This window comes from Gobius niger (assembly GCF_951799975.1).
Source record: "Gobius niger genome assembly, chromosome: 21".
In the NCBI taxonomy this organism is placed as follows: Eukaryota; Metazoa; Chordata; class Actinopteri; order Gobiiformes; family Gobiidae; genus Gobius; species Gobius niger.
Genome location: NC_136872.1, coordinates 18,535,491 through 18,555,938, shown reverse-complemented (window position 1 = coordinate 18,555,938; position 20,448 = coordinate 18,535,491). Strand labels below are relative to the sequence as shown.

The following is a 20,448-nucleotide window of genomic DNA, read 5'->3' as shown; positions in this document are numbered from 1 at the left end:
AGTGTGTATTGGTGACTCCAACCCAGAGGCAGCGAAGTTGCAATTGTGGTTTTCTGGACAGAGACACCAGGGGGAGATGAAAGACCCTCCAATCTTGTATTACCCCCAGAGGGACTACGGAAAGGATTTATTAAGGTAAACATGATACTTACTGCTTCAAAGGGGCTAGATGCAAGTTAGCCATTTTATACTCACTACTGCCACCTAAGGTCTTACGTGTAACTGCAGCTTCTATATTAAGCTCGTGCATGACGACAATTCGGACTCGAAGTAGCTTTTTGAGTGACAGTGCAGGATTTTAGAGGCAGTTGCTGGAACATGCAGGGGGAGGAAAGTACATTATTTTAACATTTTTAAACTCTGTATAGTTCCTTTAACACAAAATGCAACAAAGTGCATTAATGGAAAACAAAGGAGTGCAAAATAAAAATGGCATAAATCAGGCTAGGAATGAGATGTTAACAAATCTCTGGCTTTATTTCTCGCTGCTGTCTCCCACAAAGGAAACGACCATATTTGGATAACAGCGTCATCTCAATCGCCTTTCGTGCTACACATGGATACCAAACCAGTCAATATTTGTTAACGAATACACGCGAGGAAAACGAGGGAGCGCCGCGACGTTGTCGTGATTTCCTGAATAACTACTGCTCACGACTCGGCAAATTTGGTCTTTTTTTCACACTGACATTAAAACTAAGATGTTAAAAATCAATGCCTCCACCTGTCCTTCTCTCCTCTTAAGCAGGGATAAAGTCGAATTTGAATTTTTGAGTAAATTCAACAAACTTGACAACTTTTAAGCAAACATTTGTGTAAAAAATAACCAAAATTTGCTGTTGAATTAGTTTTGGAACAAATTTTTGTGAAATTTGCGGCACCAAAGAAATTGAATCCCTCCTAAAACCCAACAAACTTAACTCTTTTCAACAACATTTAAGACAAATTTTGGCACAATTATAACACACTGCAAGACCTACGTAAACAGAACTCCCACTATTAGTACTTTGGCAACGGTTTTGAAATGAACCGTTGCCAAAGAAAACAACAAATCTTGGCTCAAATGTTTTCAGAAAATATCAAACTTATAAAACCAATCGTTCACAGTAAGACTTCGTTGCTTGCTGAGCTTTTCCCCCCAAAAGTCTTAGCCCATCGACTCGACGGTCTAATCTAAGGCAATCTAAATGGAAATGAACCGCATCAATTATTTAGAAAAAATATGAGCATTTACGATTTTGAGCTAGTATCAGAAAAGGCATAAAAGTTGACATTCAGGGCATCTATAAAGTATTTATCACATTAGAAACAAAGTACATGGGCTAAGTTTTCTCTGCTTTATGTGTTTGTCTGGGACTGTGAATGTGGAAGTGAGAGACTGTACCTCTGCCACTTTGAGGAACTCCGACAGCTTGGTCATCCTGTACAGAAACTTCTTGTAGATGTCTAACGCATCTTTACACTGGTTCTTCTTCATGTCAAAATATTTCTCTGTGAAAACAAATCAAATCTTCATGTTACCAAAGGATATGTATGATTTCTTTCTTCTGCATTCCAAAATCTTGCAAAGGAAGATTATTATAACAATTTCAGAACGGCAGAAGTTAATACACAAAATAGTCATATATAACAATGTATTTGCTGCGTAAGTGCTCAGGGTGACAGTGGCGTTCATGTGTAAAGCATCATTGGTCATAGACTAACAATATCGTCCCAAAAATCAACTGAAATGGTCAGCCCATATCGCTTTAGACAAAACTAAGTCCAAAAGTCCATCATCAGACTGAAGATTGAACCAAAAACAGCTAAAAAAAAATGTCGCCATAGAGGAACAATATTCGGGGCTGTAAATTAAAGTTTTATCTGATATATCCAACAGTTAAACATGTATTAATATGACAACAGCTACAATAGAGTGATAAAACATTTACTTATAGCAACTTTTTTCTACAAATCAGTTTCGCACATCATATATGCTGGGAAATGTAAAAATATTGACGGTACTTTCCACATTTTAGAGTACTTTATCACATATTTGTGGGGTTTACTAAGTGTTTGCTCATGTGCAAAGTGAGTAGCACAGTCAGTAAAGTGATTTATGCATTTTCTACTAATACTGTAATACAGTGTTTTTCAACCACTGTGCCGTGGAACACTAGTGTGCCGTGAGATATTGTCTGGTGTGCCTTGGGAAATTATGCAATTTCAACTAGTTTAAAAAAAAAAAAAAATCATTATTATCCGCAAATAATGTACAGTTTTCGAATGTCTGTGCCCTCTAGTGATCGGCAGAGTAACCATGTAATACTCTTCCATATCAGTAAGTGGCCGCAGGTAGCACATTTGTGATGATCAATGGCATTGTGGCTGGCGAGACTATACGGTGTTCCTATTCAAGACACTTTGATGAGAATGACTGAATATAGGCTACAGAGTTGCATTTATTTATTTATTTTTTAACTTTTTCTGCTCGTGGTGTGCCTCGTGATTTTTTCAATGAAAAATATGTGCCTTGGCTAAAAAAAGGTTGAAAAACACTGCTGTAATACATGATTCATCAAATGATAGATTAAGTTCAACTTGCCTATAAAATAGAATAGTTTATTCTTGAGCTTGCACTCGCTATTTAGCACCTGCATTGATAAATGATCCCCTTGGTCTCTGATTTGTGAAATAATATTTCTTCAAAATCCTCTTGGGGGGCCAAATGTTGTTGCCTACCCTTGGTCTATAGCAGTGTTGCCCAAAAGTGCGGCCCTCAGATCAGATCAGATCAGATTTTTGGCGGCCCTCCGGCTTCCTCTTGACTTGACATATATCTCCAGAGATGATACTTTTTACTGAAAGTTTCATTTTTCCACATAATTAAAACCTCAAAAACGTACATGTTATTGTGAGACAGAGTAATACTTATCAAGGAGTAAGTACCAGAGCTGGAGTCAGCAGAAACTGCAGAGTGAAGTGGTGCAAAACTGCTCTGGGTCAGTCTGCGTTCTCAGTGAAAGGGACTCAGTTATGGAACTCTTTGCCACTGGAGCAAAAGCCCCAAATGGACCTGAGACTTTTCTCACAAAAGCTGAAGCTGTGGCTGAAGAACAACAAAAATGCAAGCACTGAACTGTATGGCTGAACTTGAGGTGGGAAGTGGTCCGATATGTCTTCTCTTCTTTCTTTTTATTGTTGTATTGTTTGATGCTTTTTACTGATTTTTCATCTTTCTGTTCTTTTATAAACCCTCTCAAAAGCCTAACTAGGGACGGATTATTTTTAGACTGTCATTGCTCACTCGTCCGTGGGAATAAACTGTATTTTTTGAAACAATAAATGTCTTTAGAGCCAGGCTTTTAAGTTGTTTTTAACACGTGTAAAGTCACCATTAGAGTTCATGTACTACTGAATCTTCTGGAGTTGCCCCAAACCACTAGGGGGCAGTATCACAGCAATGCAAGTCTCCCGTCATGAGGACCAAAGAGAATCGCTTTCCTTGCCCACTGGTCTATCATCTTGTTCAAATGTTACCTGGGATTGAACCGCAAAGCTTTTCATCAGTGGGTAAACTCATTACAACCCCCTAAACTTGCACTGAAACAGCTAATACGCCAGATACTTTTCAATCAGATTTCCTGCTCCCATCTCCGCATTGACAGACACGATGATATGAAAACGTGCGAAAATACGGCGGATCTACATAAGCTGTCAGGATCGGTGTTCGACGGCTGATTCGAGCGCTGGTTTTCGACATGACAGGCCTCGTCCTCCTGCGGCGCGTTTCAGAGGCAGCCCGTGTGCACATATGTGATCACTGCTGTTCCCGGCTCCATAGAACTGTCAGGGGCGAATCAAAACAAGCGCCATGAATGGTACACTCCTCTCTTCCCCTTCCTTCTCACTCTGTGTCCACACAAAGGCTGGAGATGGAGGCAGCGCTACACAATATACTGTACACTGACCTGGGAGCGACCTGGAGGACAGGCTGCTTTATAAATGGGATATTTTGGGACAGTTTTGGGGCTTTAATTGAAAGTCTCGATGGCTGCAGTGATGGGGAAGAGAGCAGGGATAGACATTTGGGCGACTATTGGAAAACGTATTTATTTTTAGTGTTTTATAGCTTGTTTTCTCGACATATTTCCTGGATACGTAGGGCCTCAGGAGGAGGATTGGGGAAAGAGGAGCAGGTTTACATGAGCTGCTCCGGTCGAGGTGGCAATACTATATCGTCTACAAGATAATATGGAAATAGCTGTTTGGAAGATATGCAAATGTCGACTTAATCTCCAATGTCAAGAAATGTGGGGGGGAAATGTGGGAAACAGTGGGAAGAAATGTGTAGAAATTGGAGAAAAAATAGGTGGGTAGAGTTGAAAAAATGTAAGAAAAATAGGGGGGAAATTTTGACAAAAATGTGGGAAAAAATGATTAAAACAAAAAAGTGGAAAGATTGTTAAAGGACCTATGTCATGCAAAATGTACGTTTTGGTGCTTTTAACCATGTTGTTATGATATTTCCTTGACATAAACACCCCCAGAGTGTTTTTTGGCGTCATTCACGCAGTTCTTAGCAATCCTCCTGAATCCTGCTCTCTGAGCAGCTGCTCCGCCCTCTTGTAAAACAGCGTTTTCATTATTTCTGTCGTAAGAAAGAAAGAAAGAAAGAAAGAAAGAAAGAAAGAAAGAAAGAAAGAAAGAAAGAAAGAAAGAAAGAAAAAAGGAAGTGCCTGACCCGTCCACGCTGCACCAACGCACAAATGCACCCCCCAACAGATGTCATGTTTGCACTGAAAGTTGTGAAGAAGGAGCTCTTTCTAACCTTCTCTGGACACAACTGTTCTTTTTTCTTACCTAACGATAATGTCACGGAGAAAATTGCGCTTGGCTGCGAGAGGACAGACTTGATTCAACCTTCCTAAAGAAGAGGCCACTCGCCAGAAGTTGGAATTTCTCTCCGGGATTCGGCGACTGTCCGCCAAAATAATGTTTGCCTGTGACTGTCACTTATCCTTGGTGAACCTTGGCCAGAATCAAAGTGGCTAAACTTTTATAACCAGCGCGAGTCCCACAATAAAAACAGCCGATGGAGAGCTGTGAGTCAATCAAAACACGTGTTAGCATGTGTTAGCCATTTATGAAGTTGTGTTGCAGATGTCAACTCCTTATAAGGGGGCGGAGTTAACTGAATCCAAGCGTCGTGTCTTCCAGGTTTGAAAAATACCTCCAGAAAACACTTATATTTATCACAAAAATTAGTGCAGCACATTTTTTAATAACTCTGATGTTTTGCCAAAATATTGTTTCATCAATATCGTTTGCGAGAAAGTCCCCAACAATACTGAGATATTCATTTATGTCAATGCCGCCCAGGCCTGGTCACCGAGACACAGCTCCAACGGGAACAACACTGTAACTAAAAACTTGATTATGCGTAATACCATCCCTTCAAGACTTTATAGTATTTTTAGAGAGCGGGAGAGTCAATATTTACCCAACAGGTTGATGACTCCTTCGTTGTAGGCCGCGAACAGCCGGATGGAGTCTTTGAACAGGAGCATGAAGGCCGAGTTGATCACTCCGTTGGTCAGCTCGTTTGGGTTGGCCTGAAAACGACACTCACGATTAGACACTGAAAGTAACATTTTTACATCCATGAATTACACATAGGCCCTCCTGCATTTCTACATAAGCTCAATAAGCACACTTTTATAACAGTCTTGGCGAAATGAGTCATGTCTCAAGTCACATTTCTCTTCGAGTGCCAAATGATGAAATTATGAGCATGTTGAAAGCAATCTGTACACATTTGGGGTGAGTACAGCAAAGTATAATGAGGAAACAGATTTATTTTCTTAGCTCGTGGTGAAATATCGCCTTGAAGTATCCTCAAATGACAACCAATAACGTCACACTACAAAAGAAGCAGCTGGATTTTGCACCGCTGTTTTGATTGGACAGTATTTTAAAGTGCATATTAGACACATTTTTTGCGAAAACATAGTTAACATGATTATATGTAAGATTTTGCTAAAGATTGTACCCAGTTTGGCCATTTTTGTGATGTTTGTAGTTTCACTTCCTTATTGGACACCGACAGGAAGTGACATAGAAGAGGGTAAACAATTTTAAACTGTTGCCGTGCCGACCATGTCAAGTCAATGGGAAATGAGAAGTGTTGGGCAAGTTACTTTAAAATTGCAATATATTCTGTATTAGTAGTTACAGCTATAAAAATGAAATATGCTTGTATTGTATTTTAGAATGTAGTGTATTAAAATGTAGCTGAGTTACACTACTTTGAGTCACATTTGAGTCACTTTTGGCAAAATATAAACCGAAAATAGTGATAATGCCACCGAATAAAACTGCAGTCAAAGATTTCCTTTTCCTTCTCTTTCCCCCATTCTCTTTGTTTTGTCGACGTTAGCTAAACTTAACTGCAGTGTTCGTTATTTGGGGGTTGTTTGGCTTTTTTTGTTCATACATTTAAATGCACTTGTAACTCGAGTTACTTGAATTGTAATGACTAATATATTCCGGTATTTTGTTTAAAGGGACTATACAGTTTAAAAATGTTAAAATTCTGTATTTCCCTCCCCCTACATGTTCCAGCCATGTCCTAATGTGTAGAATGAGCCCAGACCAGTTCACCACAACTGCCTCTAAAATCCTGCACTGTCACTCAAAAAGGTGTTCGAATTGCCGTCATGCACGAGCTTAATATAGAAGGTGCAGTTACATATATGACCTGAGGTGGCAGTAGTGAGTATAAAATAGCAAAGCTGCATCTAGCCCCTTTAAGAAATATTTTATATTCCTGAGTTACTGAAAAAAGTAATATATTTTTGTAACTCATGACTTTTGTTGTACGTTACCCCCAACACTGGAAATGAATGAGTCAAACTACTACAGAACTTTACTTTTATCTGTCACTTCCTGTCAGCAGCAAAATTTTATAAAAATAACTTTTATCATCTCTTCATTAAAATTGCTGCTTCTCTGAAATAACTGATAATTATACAACTGATGGTATCCTTCTAAATAAGTCATATTTTCAAAAGCATTAAAACCTGTACCATGCACTTTAAAGCTGTATTATGCAACTTCTTTGTGAAAAAGTTTATCTCTGTGTGTATTTGACCTTGCAGTGACCCGGCAGCTGTATGAGTGCTCAGCATGAACACTATAGTCTCTCTAGGACACTCCAGGATCAACTGTTTGGAAGGTTTTCTCTGCTGACGGAGCCTCTCACCTGAAAACCTACAAAACAATTGATCCTGGAGCGTTGTAGAGACCACTGTGATTGAAAGTAAAGGCGTTATGCTGATCACTCACATATCCACTGGGTCACTACAAGGTCGAACGCACACAAATACCAACTTTTTTTTGGCTTAAAAAGTTGCATAATGCAGCTTTAAAGACTGTATCTGATTTGTTTATTGGAATAGTTTAGATTTGTGGCCCGAAAATCATTCCTAATTATCTCCAACACATTTCTATTTGAGTTTACGAGAGTGTTGCACAACTTTCCTGGAGCAAAGAGGAGATTCTACACTTCGATAAAATGCTTTACAATTAGAAAGCCCAGTGCTTTGAGGTCATTTTCTCCCCCCGAACAAATTTCTACTTTAAATATATAGAAGGAGAGCACGAAAAATGCAAAATGGCAGCATGTCTTCTCGTAATAAACCCCCAAATGTGACGAGTGCTAACAAAATTGCACCGAGCCAGGAATGAAAAAATGTTCAGCGACTACATGTTCCCTCTCTCTAAAAGATGTTTTTCTCGACGCGGAGCGCACATCGTGACAAGGAACTGTCGAATTGATTTCTATATTTGGATCCCCATTCGAGATTATTTTTCAGGTCGCAGAGTGCATTAAATGCTCTTGGATGTTTTGTCGAATAATAACCCCCCCCCCCCCCCCCCCCGAAAAAAGATTACCCAGTGCAAGGTTAAAAGTGTCAGAAATAAAGAGCTTTAATAGAAAACTAATGTCACTCTGAGCAGTGGTTTGAGTCATCAGTCACATGTCTTAGAAAAATACAGCGATATTTCCTTCTTTTCCTCCTGTTTTTGGACGCCTGCTCCATCTCTCTGGCTCTTCTTTGCACCAATAACTACTTTTCACTGAACTTGATCTTTCCAGGAAGCGCAGAAACCTCCACAACACGCCAACGCGAAACTCCCGCTCATTCATTTTTAACCGGTCTGCCTCGCCCCCAAACCACAAGGCGCCCGACCGTTTTCTGCAGCTCTCTCCACCCCGATCCCTGCCTTTCCTTCTTTTTTTTTCTGTTCACTCTGCAGTTTTTTTAAACAGTGGAGAGCTCGAAGCGGTGAATGCAGTGCTTGGATTTTTCTCTTTTTTGATTTGAAGGGGGTGGGGGTGGGGGGGTATGTCTCCTCCTGACAGGTACCTGGAAATCCAACAGCGCGTCCAGCTGATTCTGAATGATGGGTAACGTCTTAATTAGCTTCTCTGTGGTCATGGTCCGCATCACGCCATCGATTCTGCTCCGAGACAAAAGAGAAAGTACATAAACAAACAAAGAAAGCACAGCTGGTTTGATCTGTGAATACACTGTGTACATTTCTGCTGTAGTTCAACTGTTCCATAAAGGCTTGAAATATGAACCAGTGATTAAATGTTTGCCGAGGGGGTCAGGGACAAAGTAAATTTACCTCTGAACCTGAGCACATTTCCTCCAGTTTGGCTTTACTCAAATTTAAAAGCTAGAATCAATTGGTTTCTAGAACGAACACCTAAAAACATTTGCTCCTGGAGTGTCATAAAAGCCACCGTCAGGGAAAACAAAGATGCCATGCTGCACCCAAAACGCCACTGAGTCACTATAAGATCAAATGCGCGCAAATATTAAGATTTTTTTCACCTAAAAAGTTGCATAATGCACCTTTAAAGGTCCTAAAAATATTAAAACTAAGTATTTTCCTCACCCTACATGTCACAGCAATGTCCTGATGTGTAGTATGAGCTCAGACCTGTTCACAACTGCCTCTAAAATCCTGCACTGTCACTCAAAAAGTTGTTATTTTGGTCTAAAGTGCTGTCATGCATGAGCTTAATATAGAAGGTGCAGTTACGCCCAAGACCTGAGGTGGCAGTAGTGAGCATAAAAATGACCAAATTACATCTAGTCTCTTTTTTCCACATTCAAACGGACATAGTGCACCTTTAAGTAATTTCAAGAAACATCGAGTACGTCGACCGCCTCCGAATGTTTGTAGAGGTGAAAAATACAGGGGTAGAAGATATTTCATGCTCTGCAGAGGACATCGCTTTACCAATTAACTGCAGGCTTTGAGATTTGCTAATTGTGACAGAATTTGCCGGTAATTAATCTCGCAGTGACTGAAAAAACGACTGACGATACTGTATGTAGATGCGTTTGGTGAGTGCCTTGTTTAAACTCATTAAAGGGGCTAGATGCACATTGTTTAATTTTATACTCACTACTGCCACCTCAGGTCTTAAGCGTAACTGCAGCTTCTATATTAAGTATGACGGCACTGCGGACCCGAATTAACACCTTTTTGAGTGACAGTGCAGGATTTTAGAGGCAGTTGTGGTGAACAGGTCAGAGCTCATTCTACACATTAGGACATGGCTGGAACATGAAGGGGGAGAAAAATACTTAGTTTTAACATTTTTAAACTCCGTATAGTCCCTTTAAAAGGTGCATTATGCAACTTTTTAGGTGAAAAAATATCTTAATATTTGCGCACATTTGACCTTTTAGTGACTCAGTGGCGTTATGGGTGCAGCATGGCACCTTTGTTTTCCCTGACGGTGGCCTTTATGACACTCCAGGAGCAAATGTTTTTAGGGGTTTGTACCAGAAACGTTCCAGAAACCCCCCCAAAAAATAGATTCTGGAGCGTGATAAAGGCCACTGTGAGGGAAACCAAAGGTGCCATGTTGCACCCATAACGCCACTAAAAGGTCAAATACACACAAATATCAACTTTTTTTTTTCCTGCATAAAAAAGTTGCAGAATGCATCACGAAACATCAACCTCTGCATGTTTGTAGAGGTGAAAAATACAGGGGTAGAAGATACTTCATGCTCTGCAGAGGACATCGCTTTACCAATTAACTGCAGGCTTTGAGATTTGCTAATTGTGACCGTTCAAACAGAATTTGCCGGTAATTAATCTCGCAGTGACTGAAAAAACGACTGACGATACTGTATGTAGATGCTTTTGGTGAGTGCCTTGTTTAAACTCATTAAAAGGCTTTGAACGTTGAGAGAAGCCTGGAATATAAACAAATACAAGAAAAACATACATTTCAGAGCTTAGGTTTCAACTCCTCGACATAATCAGACCCCATGGAGACAGGATATTAAGTTCTCAGCACAGGACATTATACTATCTAATGATTCCAGCCTTTCCGATTTGATAAAACCGTGACCATTCATTTCATTTTCGATTGTGCCGAGTCTTATGCGTATCCGAATGAGGATGTAAATGAGAACGAGGGAAATTATAGGAAAGACGCTGAGGCAATTTAGCACGGGCAAAGTTTTGTCAGAAATGCTAAAAATATTTGCCGATACGCAGAGCCAGAACTGACGCATAATGAGCCCGGAGGAAATCAACATGACAAAAGGATCGGTGGCGTCCCACAAACAGCTGGACCCTGTGAATTTAAAAAGCGTCTTTCCCCAACAATAAAAAACAGGAATGAAATGACCTTTTTTTCTTTTTTTTTGCAGGAGCACCAGCCGGGTTGAAGAGTCAGCAATGCATTTACAATGAGCTCCTCCAGACAATCAGACAAAAGGACAAGTTTTCATATGCACTTCCACTGTGGGAGGTGGGGGGGAAAGTTTCTGGATGTTTTTTTTTGGGGGGGAGATTATGCATTTCGAAGCTTTTTAATGTCAAGTGGATCAGGTGGCAGAGCGGGAACAGGAGCGTGGGCGGTCAAATCAAATGGCTATCAAGAAGAAATATCAACTAAATTACTTTATTCTGGTTTCCGAGGATCTAGCACAGGGAAAAACACTGACCACTAACTGATATACTGCCCCCGTTATTAGGCTTGTCACCATAACAAAATCTGAAATTCTATATATTGAGGAAGGATATGTTGAGGACCACTTAACACCACTGAAACTAACTTCGAAATCTCAGTAATCCCTTGTTCTAAAAGTACATATCCTTCATACCACACGAGTTGCAATTAAAATTATACAAGTGTACAGATGGAGGGTAAACTCAATGAAACTCAATTTACTTCGGTATACTGTACAAGTACCGTACTTTCCGGACTATCCGTCGCTCCGGAGTATAAGTCGCACCAGCCTTGACAACGACCTGGACATGGAGGCATAACTGCACCGTTAACAAACCTCTCCCGGCATCACGTTGTTCAAGAGCGTCTGAACAGACGTCATGTTTGCAATGGAAGCTGTGAAGAAGGAGCTCTTTCTAACCAACTCTGGACACGCCTTTTTTCTTACCTAGCGATAATGTCAAGGAGAAAAGCGTGTTTGGCTACGAGGACGAGGCCACTCCGGGATTCGGCAAAGTATCAGCCAAAATATTGTTTTTCTGTGACCGTCTCCTGATGGATGTTTGGTGAACCTTCACCAGAACCAAAGTGGATTAACTTCCACAACCAACGTGAGTCCCATAACGTAAACAACGAGGACCAGAGCGGTCACTAACTGCATCGTGAAGTAACTTTAACACTTTTTGCTGTGTATTTATATTTCTACTACTGCAAAAGTTGTATGAGCGGAGAGAGGGGGCGGAGTTAACTGAATCGAAGCGTTGTGTCTTCCGGGTTTGAAAAATACCTCCAGAAAATACAAAAAATTAGTGCTCCATTGTGGTAGAGGTACAATAAATCATATCTTTGGGATGGCTAAAATATCTGATACAGATCCTTTGTTGTCCATACAGATGGACAACAAATAAAAGTTACTGATGGTAAATCAGTTCAAAATGAAGACAGATTGAGTTGTAACAAAATAAGAGCCGGTATGAATACGGATTATATAAGCCTAAAAATCTGAAATCGAGAAGAAAACGACCTGATAATAGTGGTGCTACTTTACTCATTAAATCAATATTGAAAGAAATGTTTGCAGGGAAAGGTTCACGACCCACTGAAAACATTTCCCACCCACAAGTTTAGAAGCAAACAAGTGCTGAACTAGTCCAGACTTCTATCTACAAACATGCTCTGAAATGCACAGGATTCTTGTATCAGTTTTGCAGGAAGAATTTCAATCAATGGAATCAATGTCCACTAAAATGTACTAACAAATCGCAGCCATGTGACCTTAAGTTGTCTGATCATTATGTAATCCTTCAAATCAGCCCCGTGAAAGTATTTACTTACAAAACTATATTTTTTTGAGCCTACACTTTCTCACTTTTCAATCTTCCGAACCTCTCCTAACCTGCAGTAGACTCTAATAAAATCCCTGGTGTATTGGCAACGACACTTTCATCTCTGCGCTGTAGACGCTGCACTCGGGGGAGGGCTGTGAACTGCACTCAGAATAAGACATTTCGGAGTGAAACCGTCTCCCGCTCCGGTGCCAAAAGCGGTGGCCCGTGTGTGTGTGTGTGTGTGTGTGTGTGTTTATGTCTCGCTCCCAGTTTGACACGTAAAAGTCCTACCCTCTCTTCATCTTTGTGAAGTCCACCGCCACCAGCCTGTAGGACATGGCCTTCTCGTTCAGGTAGCGGCTGTAACGGCGGATGAAAGTGGACATGTCGTAACCTGGGAGGAAAGAGTGAGACAGAGGTGAGTCAAGTGGAGGGGGGGGGGGGAAGACGCATTTAACCGAACAAGAAATGCTTCTAAAAATACGCCAGTAAAGGTTACAAAGATGGAGCGGATTTATCACGCGTTTTAGGCAGCTCGGCATTGATATTTCACTTTTTATCAATTGAAATGATGTCTAGTATGTCAGGAAAGGGCAGGACCGAGTGAGACTGGACTGGTCGGTGTTACAAATACAGCAAAACAAGCTTTCATTTTTAGTTTACTTTTACGTCATTCTAACAAATCAATGACATGAACACAGTTTGAGCACAGAGCTGAATTTTTGGTTTGACAAAAGCAATGGGCGAGGATCACGCGTCTGTATTAATGGCCGCTGGCTGCTCTGCTTTATGCCCACAACACTAGAAGCTGCCATTGCTGTAGTACCTCCATATCGCCGCTAGTCCCCGATTGAAAAGCATTGGACTTTAGACACGTTTAAAACAACTTTAACGCCTGGTGTCTGTTTTTTACACACTAGACTAGGCTAGATATTCCTCCTGTGATAACACTGGGTTAGTCACAATTAAAGAAACCAGGCTGGTTTTCGTAAGAAGAATTTTAGAAATCTCGTACTCAAAGAGGGTCGGACTGTTAGCATTGGAGCAGCGCGAGCTACACGTCATGCAAGGGCCAAGTCTACAGTGAAGATCCCGCCCTTCTGCCCTTTTTAGGAACATGCTTCGTCAGAGCTGGGGAGGGGGAGTCTGTAAATCCGCCATGATTTCCCCCACGACCGTGTTCTTTATGGTAAAAGGGGAGGAGTGAGCAGAAGCTGTCCATTATATATACAGTCTATGGTCTGTATGGTCCTTATGGTGGGGAGCTGATATTGCTGTAACACCGCCCCCTGGTGGGCAGAGGCAACACCAAGAGACACTTGGGAGCATTGGTTCTACTGGACTTCACACGTCCCAAGAACGGCTTAAAAGCCTGGCTCTAAAAAGTTTTTCTTTATCTTAAAATCACTCTGACCCATGTGACCACCCTGGGGTAGGTGAAATAATTTTAACCACGCTAGTTTTGAACATTTTCAGTATATCTGAAATAGTATATTTTCAGTATCAATCAATCTCTGGAGCTCTGTGGAGGCTCCACCCGCTCCTCGAGTGCAGGGCTTCCCGCCCTTTTGCCCTTTTAAGGAACAGGCCGCTTAGGAGGAGACCAGAGAGGCCATTCAATTTTACACAGGACTCTGGACCTTTTTCAATGAATGGGGCTGAATGGGACCCACTCATCTTTATCATATCATATCATATCATATCATATCATATCATATCATATTATATTTTATCTATGGGTAAAAATAAAGAAGACAGTTTTGTGTCCCACCTAGAGCTGAGTACTGTTAAATTTGATATACTGGACCGATACTGGTACTTTAACGATACTTTTTTCGATACCTATACTAAAATATTTGCCATACAGAACCAAAAAGCAGATGAATAATTAATTTATTCCTTTTCCTTCCATTTAATTTCTTCTGCATTTGTATCATTTGTTTGAGGTGAAACTGTAATTGTTTACCTTTAACTATGTCAATTTGGAAGGGGGTAGGCGTGTACAAGCACCTTGCTTCTGCCTACTCCTTTTGGGCATCTTACCTGTTAGTCTGTTTGCTTGTTTTGTCATGTCATCTGCTGAATACTCAGCTGCTCAAATAAAAAAAAGAGAAGAAGAAGAAGAAACTTCCTTTAACTACAAAAGGGCAGAAAAATTCTCATCCATTTCTGTTTTTTTTCAACTTGTGTTTCACTTCTTTTTTTTTCATTTTAAATTTAGATCCAAAAAGGTGAGCACAACCCGAGGAAAAAGATCCATTTAGAGGAGATTTGTAGGTCTTAGCTTTCAAATGAGGCATTACTCTGGCCTATAGGCTGTGACCTTATGGATTTGGGTGAAGCTGGGGACAGGGAGAAAATGCGCTCGGTTGAGGCGGGGGTTAAGAGGTTAACATTTATGCAGGTTTAGCGCTAGCACAAGCATTACATGGATGAAACAAAACAATCTATTGCATTTTTCTTTATAGCGGTTTATCTTTGTGTCTTTTTTCACCTGATTAGATTTTTTTTTCATATATATTTCTATGATTGAAACTATAGGCTTATTGAGATTAAAAAAAAACATTTAATTACTCAAAATATTGGCCTACACATCGGCTATCGGTCATGCCAACCCCATTCATATTGGTGTCCGACCCCAAAGATCCATGTCGCCCCTACTAAATATATTTAAAGCAGTACTAAGTAACGTGTTTACCTTAATAAATCCTTTCCGTAGTCCCTGTGGGGGTAATACAAGTGTTTATGGGATGACTGGAGCATCTTTCATCTCCCCCTGGTGTCTCTGGCCAGAAAACCAGGTTTGCAACTTGACTGCCACCGGTCCGGAGAAAGCAATACACACTAATGAAATCACGAAGAAGAAGCTAACATGCTAACGGGCAAAGCTAACTGGGGGCTAACGTCACTTTAAACAGTATTTACAGCCAAGTTTGAGTGAAAACAAATATTTCCATTGTATAATTGGATGCACAGCAACCCTCTCTCCTTTCGCCTTTCCTGTCAGCGTCGTATTTACTCTCCAAGACCATTAATACGTTAAAAAAATCGTAACTTGCTACTACACCTGCAGTTGCGCTTATGACCTCTAGGGGGAAGAGTTACTTAGTACTGCTTTAAGTTTATTTTTTTAATGGTACAGTTTTGCAATATAGTTTTTTTCAAAATGAAGGAGTGGGCCGTTACGTACGAGTAATAAGAACCTTAATGGATGATATTTATTTATATATAATGGATGTATTTCTGAGGGATCGGAAATACAGTAAATACTTGAAAGCAATAGAGCCGAAAAAAACACTAAGAAAAACAACACTAAGTGGTCCTTACGTTCCCACAGCGGCTAAATTTAGCCGGAGATGTCTTCATTGTATTGTCTGGGTTTAAAAGCAATGGAGTTTTCTATTGATTTTGTGCGCATAGAAATATGAAATGATAAAGCTACCTTGCAGGGCTCCTTTGTCCAGGAAGTTGTTGAGGTTGAAGAGAGTGTTTCTGGAGGCCAGGTACTGGATGAAACGCTGTGGGGAAAACAAAACGTTCAATCTAGGATTCAGCCACAGTGAGAGAATACAAGGATACAAAGAGCACAAGGGCAATTCGTCGCATACAAGATAGTGTCAAAAATGTGGTTTGGAAAGAGAAGATTATAAAATAGAGTACAGTATATTGTCAATATCAGGGTAGCTGCCGATGCCAAGTACAAGTCCGATACCAAGTGGTGTGGATAAAAACAATAGTGAGGCAGGAAAAAAGGCCAAGTCCAAGAGCATATGGCTAATTATGCTAAATAAACCACGTCGGTGTGTGCTGGAAGTCACTTTTCTGCTTGATTGTGGAAAAAAATTCGCTCTAAAGGCTAAATGAAGGCATTACAGAGGAAACGCAAATCCCTTGTTTGGGAGTATTAGAGATTTTAGCTTTGCCAGAGCCTTTGAGCAAGTGATGAAGCTTTGAGTGATAGCATTAGCATTAGCCACAGCACAGTGAGCCGCTGTATTACTGTATTACTATTGGGGACTTGGTATGTAAGTATGTGTTGATATCAATACTTGGGAAATCTGTGACATCTGCAATAATTCTGATATCAACAAATAGCATGTCAAAGCACAGGAGGAGGAGGATGGAGGAGGTGGACGAGTTGACCAGTGCAGGACACCACGCTCTGAAACGGGGATAAACCCAGGAGGCGCTGCACCGTTTCAGAGGAGACTAAAGGCAGTGCTCTGGTTTCCATGCTGGTTCTAAAAACTATACACAATCTAGGGCTGAAAGGTATATCGTTATCGCATTGATATCGAGTTATGACCAGTCAAAACATTACAATCAAAAAACAAAATATAAACAATATAGATTTTCATCAATAAAACTGCACTCTTTTGTTTTTTAATTTTTATTTTTCTGAAAAATGCTTGGTTTTCACCGAACCCGTAGTTATATCATATCGTATCGACATCGAGATGAAATTGTGTCCATATCGTTCAGCCCTAATACAATCTGAACTTTTTTTTAACAATATTGGTAGCGATACAGTACCGGTCAAACACTTTGACATGTCTTGTTTTTCTTCTATTTCAAGACCATTGTAGATTCTCACTGAAGGCACTCACTTATGAACAAACTCACATGGAATTATGTTTTAAACGAAAAAAAGTTTAAATAAATTCTTCAAAATGGCCACCTTTTGCTTTGATGACTGGTTTGCATTTTTGACATTTTCTCAATGAGCTTTTTTCACTTCACACACTGTAGAAAACCATTTTGAGCTCATTGAGAAAATGCCAAGAATGAAGCGTGGCAATTTTGAAAAGAATTTGGAAAACAAAACATATTTTGAGTTATTATTCCACGCTTTTTGTTTCCTACATAATCCCATGTGTTCATTCATAGTTTAATGTCTCCAATGAGAATCTCACAATGTAAATATGTTTCTAAACGTTAAGCGGTACAGAACATTTTATTTTTAAGCGGCTTTTTAGAGACTATGCGGGTCACCGTTCAAGAAAAGTGTAGAATACAAATTTACAGATTATTACAGATTAAAAGAGCGTTCCCCCAAAAGAGTATGGAAAGTGGAAAGTTCTCCTTATATACTATACAAGTGTAGAAGTAAAACTCCTTCTAAGCCTGTTCTTTGTAGTGTAATGAGCCACATTATGACAAATGTCGAAAACACATTCATTAGGCATTGATAATAATGAAGAAGGATGTGATTTGTTTGAACAGTGCATTAAACGCGGTACAGTTTCCTCAGCCACGACTGTCCACTTAATCTCCGCAGACGCTTTATGGCTCTAATGATTAATCCATACTTTTACACTCTGGGAACCACGTAGTACTTTTAGCACAGAGGAGTCAAAGTTCAGAAACAAGCGCAGAAAGTGTTTTTCGTGGGGAGTAAACTTGCTGCGGTTTCTGCTAAATCGATGGTGCTTCCCAAAATCCCCCTGTGCCCTCGCCTCTCCGCACATAAGTGTGTGTTTTGCAGTTTGTAAGGCTAATACATCACTGTGTTGACATTTCCATTCGCTTTTTTTTTTTTTGGCAGTGTGTTTATAATCAAGAGGAAGGTCATAAGCAATTAGCAGAACCATGATCTTTGAAAAGTTAGGAGGATTTATGTTGCCAGATTGAAATTTTAAAATATTTTGTTAAGACACGAGTTGATTGTGAATGTCACTGTAATTTCAATCGATGTTTTGAGGTCTAGGCCAGTGGTTCTCAACCTGGGGGTCGGGACCCCCAAGGGGGTCGCGAGACAAATTTGGGGGGTCGCCAGATCATTTAGATAAAATATATATATTTTCATTAGCATATAATCTACTGTTTTATTGTAGCATGTGTTTGCTACTTTACCAGAGTGCCATCATTTGATTGTAGTTTAATGGATTTTATTTCAGCCATTTGTTTTTTTCTTTGTTTTTTAAGAATCATGTAGGCTAATGTTCCTATTTTTCACGTTGTGACCCGGGTGGGGGGTCACAAACCCCATTACCTCTTATACTGGGGGTCACGGCTCCAAAAGGTTGAGAACCACTGGTCTAGGCCTGTCATGACAACAAATTTGAGGTTCGATATATTGTGGTAGGAAAGTATCGCGATAAACGATATTATTGACTCTAACGATACTCGATACTGTAAACTCTCAGCCATAAAAATGACAGCCTTTGATCTAAAAGTGCATCATCATATCCTAATATACCACACAAGCTGCAAGAAACATGAAATATTATGTAATTTAATTTGCCTCAATTAGAAATCAAAGTTGTATAAAGGAAAAATTGGGCGGATGATAAAAATCGAGCCCAAAAATGTATCGTTTACCTGTTACTAATTGAACGATAAGTCGATATAGTAATTATCGTGACAGCCCTAGTTTTGACTGAATCAAAGTGTGTGGTTCTCTTCACTGTATTGCTGCCCGTTCGATAAAATGGTAAATGGACTCAACTTATATAGCACTTTTTTTTACCTTTACTAGGCCCAAAGCGCTTTACAGTAAGGATTGGAACCCATCACCCATACTTTCTCATTCATACACCAATGTACGCTAACACTGGAGGCACCGAGGGCGAAGTGTCTTGCCCAAGGACACAACGACAGTGTGCATTTGCAGATGCTGAGATTCGAACCCACTAACTTCCGATCACAAAAGCACCCGCTCTACCAACTGCGCCACCGTCGCCATGTCATGTTTAAAATTTTAATATGAAATGAATCTAATCCCTGACAGGCAGCTAGATAAAGCAAAGCTTTTTTATAAAGTAGAGCAATACAGTAAAGTACTTTCAGAGTATTGAGTGTAAGAGACCAGGATAGTCAAATAAAATGTATATAAAAATGCAGCCCGGGGGTCAATCAAATATTTCTGTTTACGTCTACGTTACTTTGATGTTCCCTGAAAATGATGGGTGGATAAACTCATAGGGCTGGGACAATGCACTTTTATCATACATATCACGATACTAAGGGGCCGATCCGATTCGTACTGCGATACAGTAAGTAATTATGAAGTAGTATGTTGTGTGTAAAAAGAAAACAGTCATGTGTTCAAAGTTCAGTGTTTAGATTGAAGAGTGCATTCACACAAAATGCAACAAAGTGCCGTGTAACTGTAACAAAGCAGTGCATGATAAAAATGAAAGTATTGAATGTATTGCAGTACTTGATAAAGTACCATATTTTCTGGACTATAAGTCGCACTTTTTCATAGCTTGGCATGGGTCTTATACTCCAGAGTGACCAATGTGTTTTTTTTTTTTTTTTTTTAATTCAAATATATAATTTCACATGCTGCTAGAGGGCGCTGCAGGCTGATCGAGCAGCAGAAATAAAGTTTGGAGTGAGTGAGAAACTTGTGAGGGCGAAAAGCCGCAATGAAGAAAACTAAAACAGCTAATCACGGGCTAAAACCTCGATGGCCACAGCGAGAGGAACGAGTTCGCAAATGAGAGCTTGAAAAACGTGCTGCCGGGAGAGGCTTGTCGACGGCGCAGTTTTGCCTCCGTGACCAGGTAGTTGCCATGGCGATTGTTCAGAAGTGACACCGAGGATGACGATTTCAATGGATTTAGTGATTTGGAGTGAGTTCTTTATACTGTAGTTGTCTGAACTTATTTAGTTTGTTGTTTATGCTTCATGTAGCTAACCATCAATGTGTTAAGTTAGCATAACACATTGTACGCCTATTCAGCCTGTCATTTTTTGGCTGGTGCATCTTATAGTCCGGAAAATACAGTATTGATACTTGGTATTGCAGCAAAATGTAAATAAATGATTTGTGTTACTTTCATTAGTTTCCATACTTACATAATGTTGTGGTTCAAACAGTGGCTCATCAAACACACCAGATATTTAGCCAAAGAAATATCACTTTTTCAGCAAAAACATGCCTTTACTTTGGTCCTACGACAGAAATAACCATCTGATTATTAAGGCTTCCTGATTTAAAAAGCAATATGTTCAAATCAGTAATCACAAACCACAGATGAGCTTTCATTCATAGCCCGAGACCATTTAAAACATTTATCAGGGCTCAACAAAGGTCCAAACTTGATGGACGGTGAACCAGCCAATCGCGGCCTCCCTCCG

The 20,448-nt window shown here is 40.1% G+C and overlaps 1 protein-coding gene across 8 annotated transcripts in view; it reads right to left on the bottom strand.

Annotated features, from left to right (window-relative positions):
* LOC306980501 (phosphatidylinositol-binding clathrin assembly protein) overlaps positions 1-20,448 on the bottom strand; it is a 215,025-nt gene that overhangs the window by 90,672 nt on the left and 103,905 nt on the right. For all 8 annotated transcript variants that reach the window (XM_079579921.1, XM_079579917.1, XM_079579920.1 and 5 more), the window contains exons 3-7: positions 15,803-15,878; positions 12,652-12,754; positions 8,412-8,505; positions 5,483-5,594; positions 1,385-1,491 (exon numbers count right to left, since the gene is read on the bottom strand). In XM_079579921.1, coding sequence (XP_079436047.1) covers positions 1,385-1,491; positions 5,483-5,594; positions 8,412-8,505; positions 12,652-12,754; positions 15,803-15,878 — 492 coding nt within the window. The remainder of the gene's footprint in view (positions 1-1,384; positions 1,492-5,482; positions 5,595-8,411; positions 8,506-12,651; positions 12,755-15,802; positions 15,879-20,448) is intronic.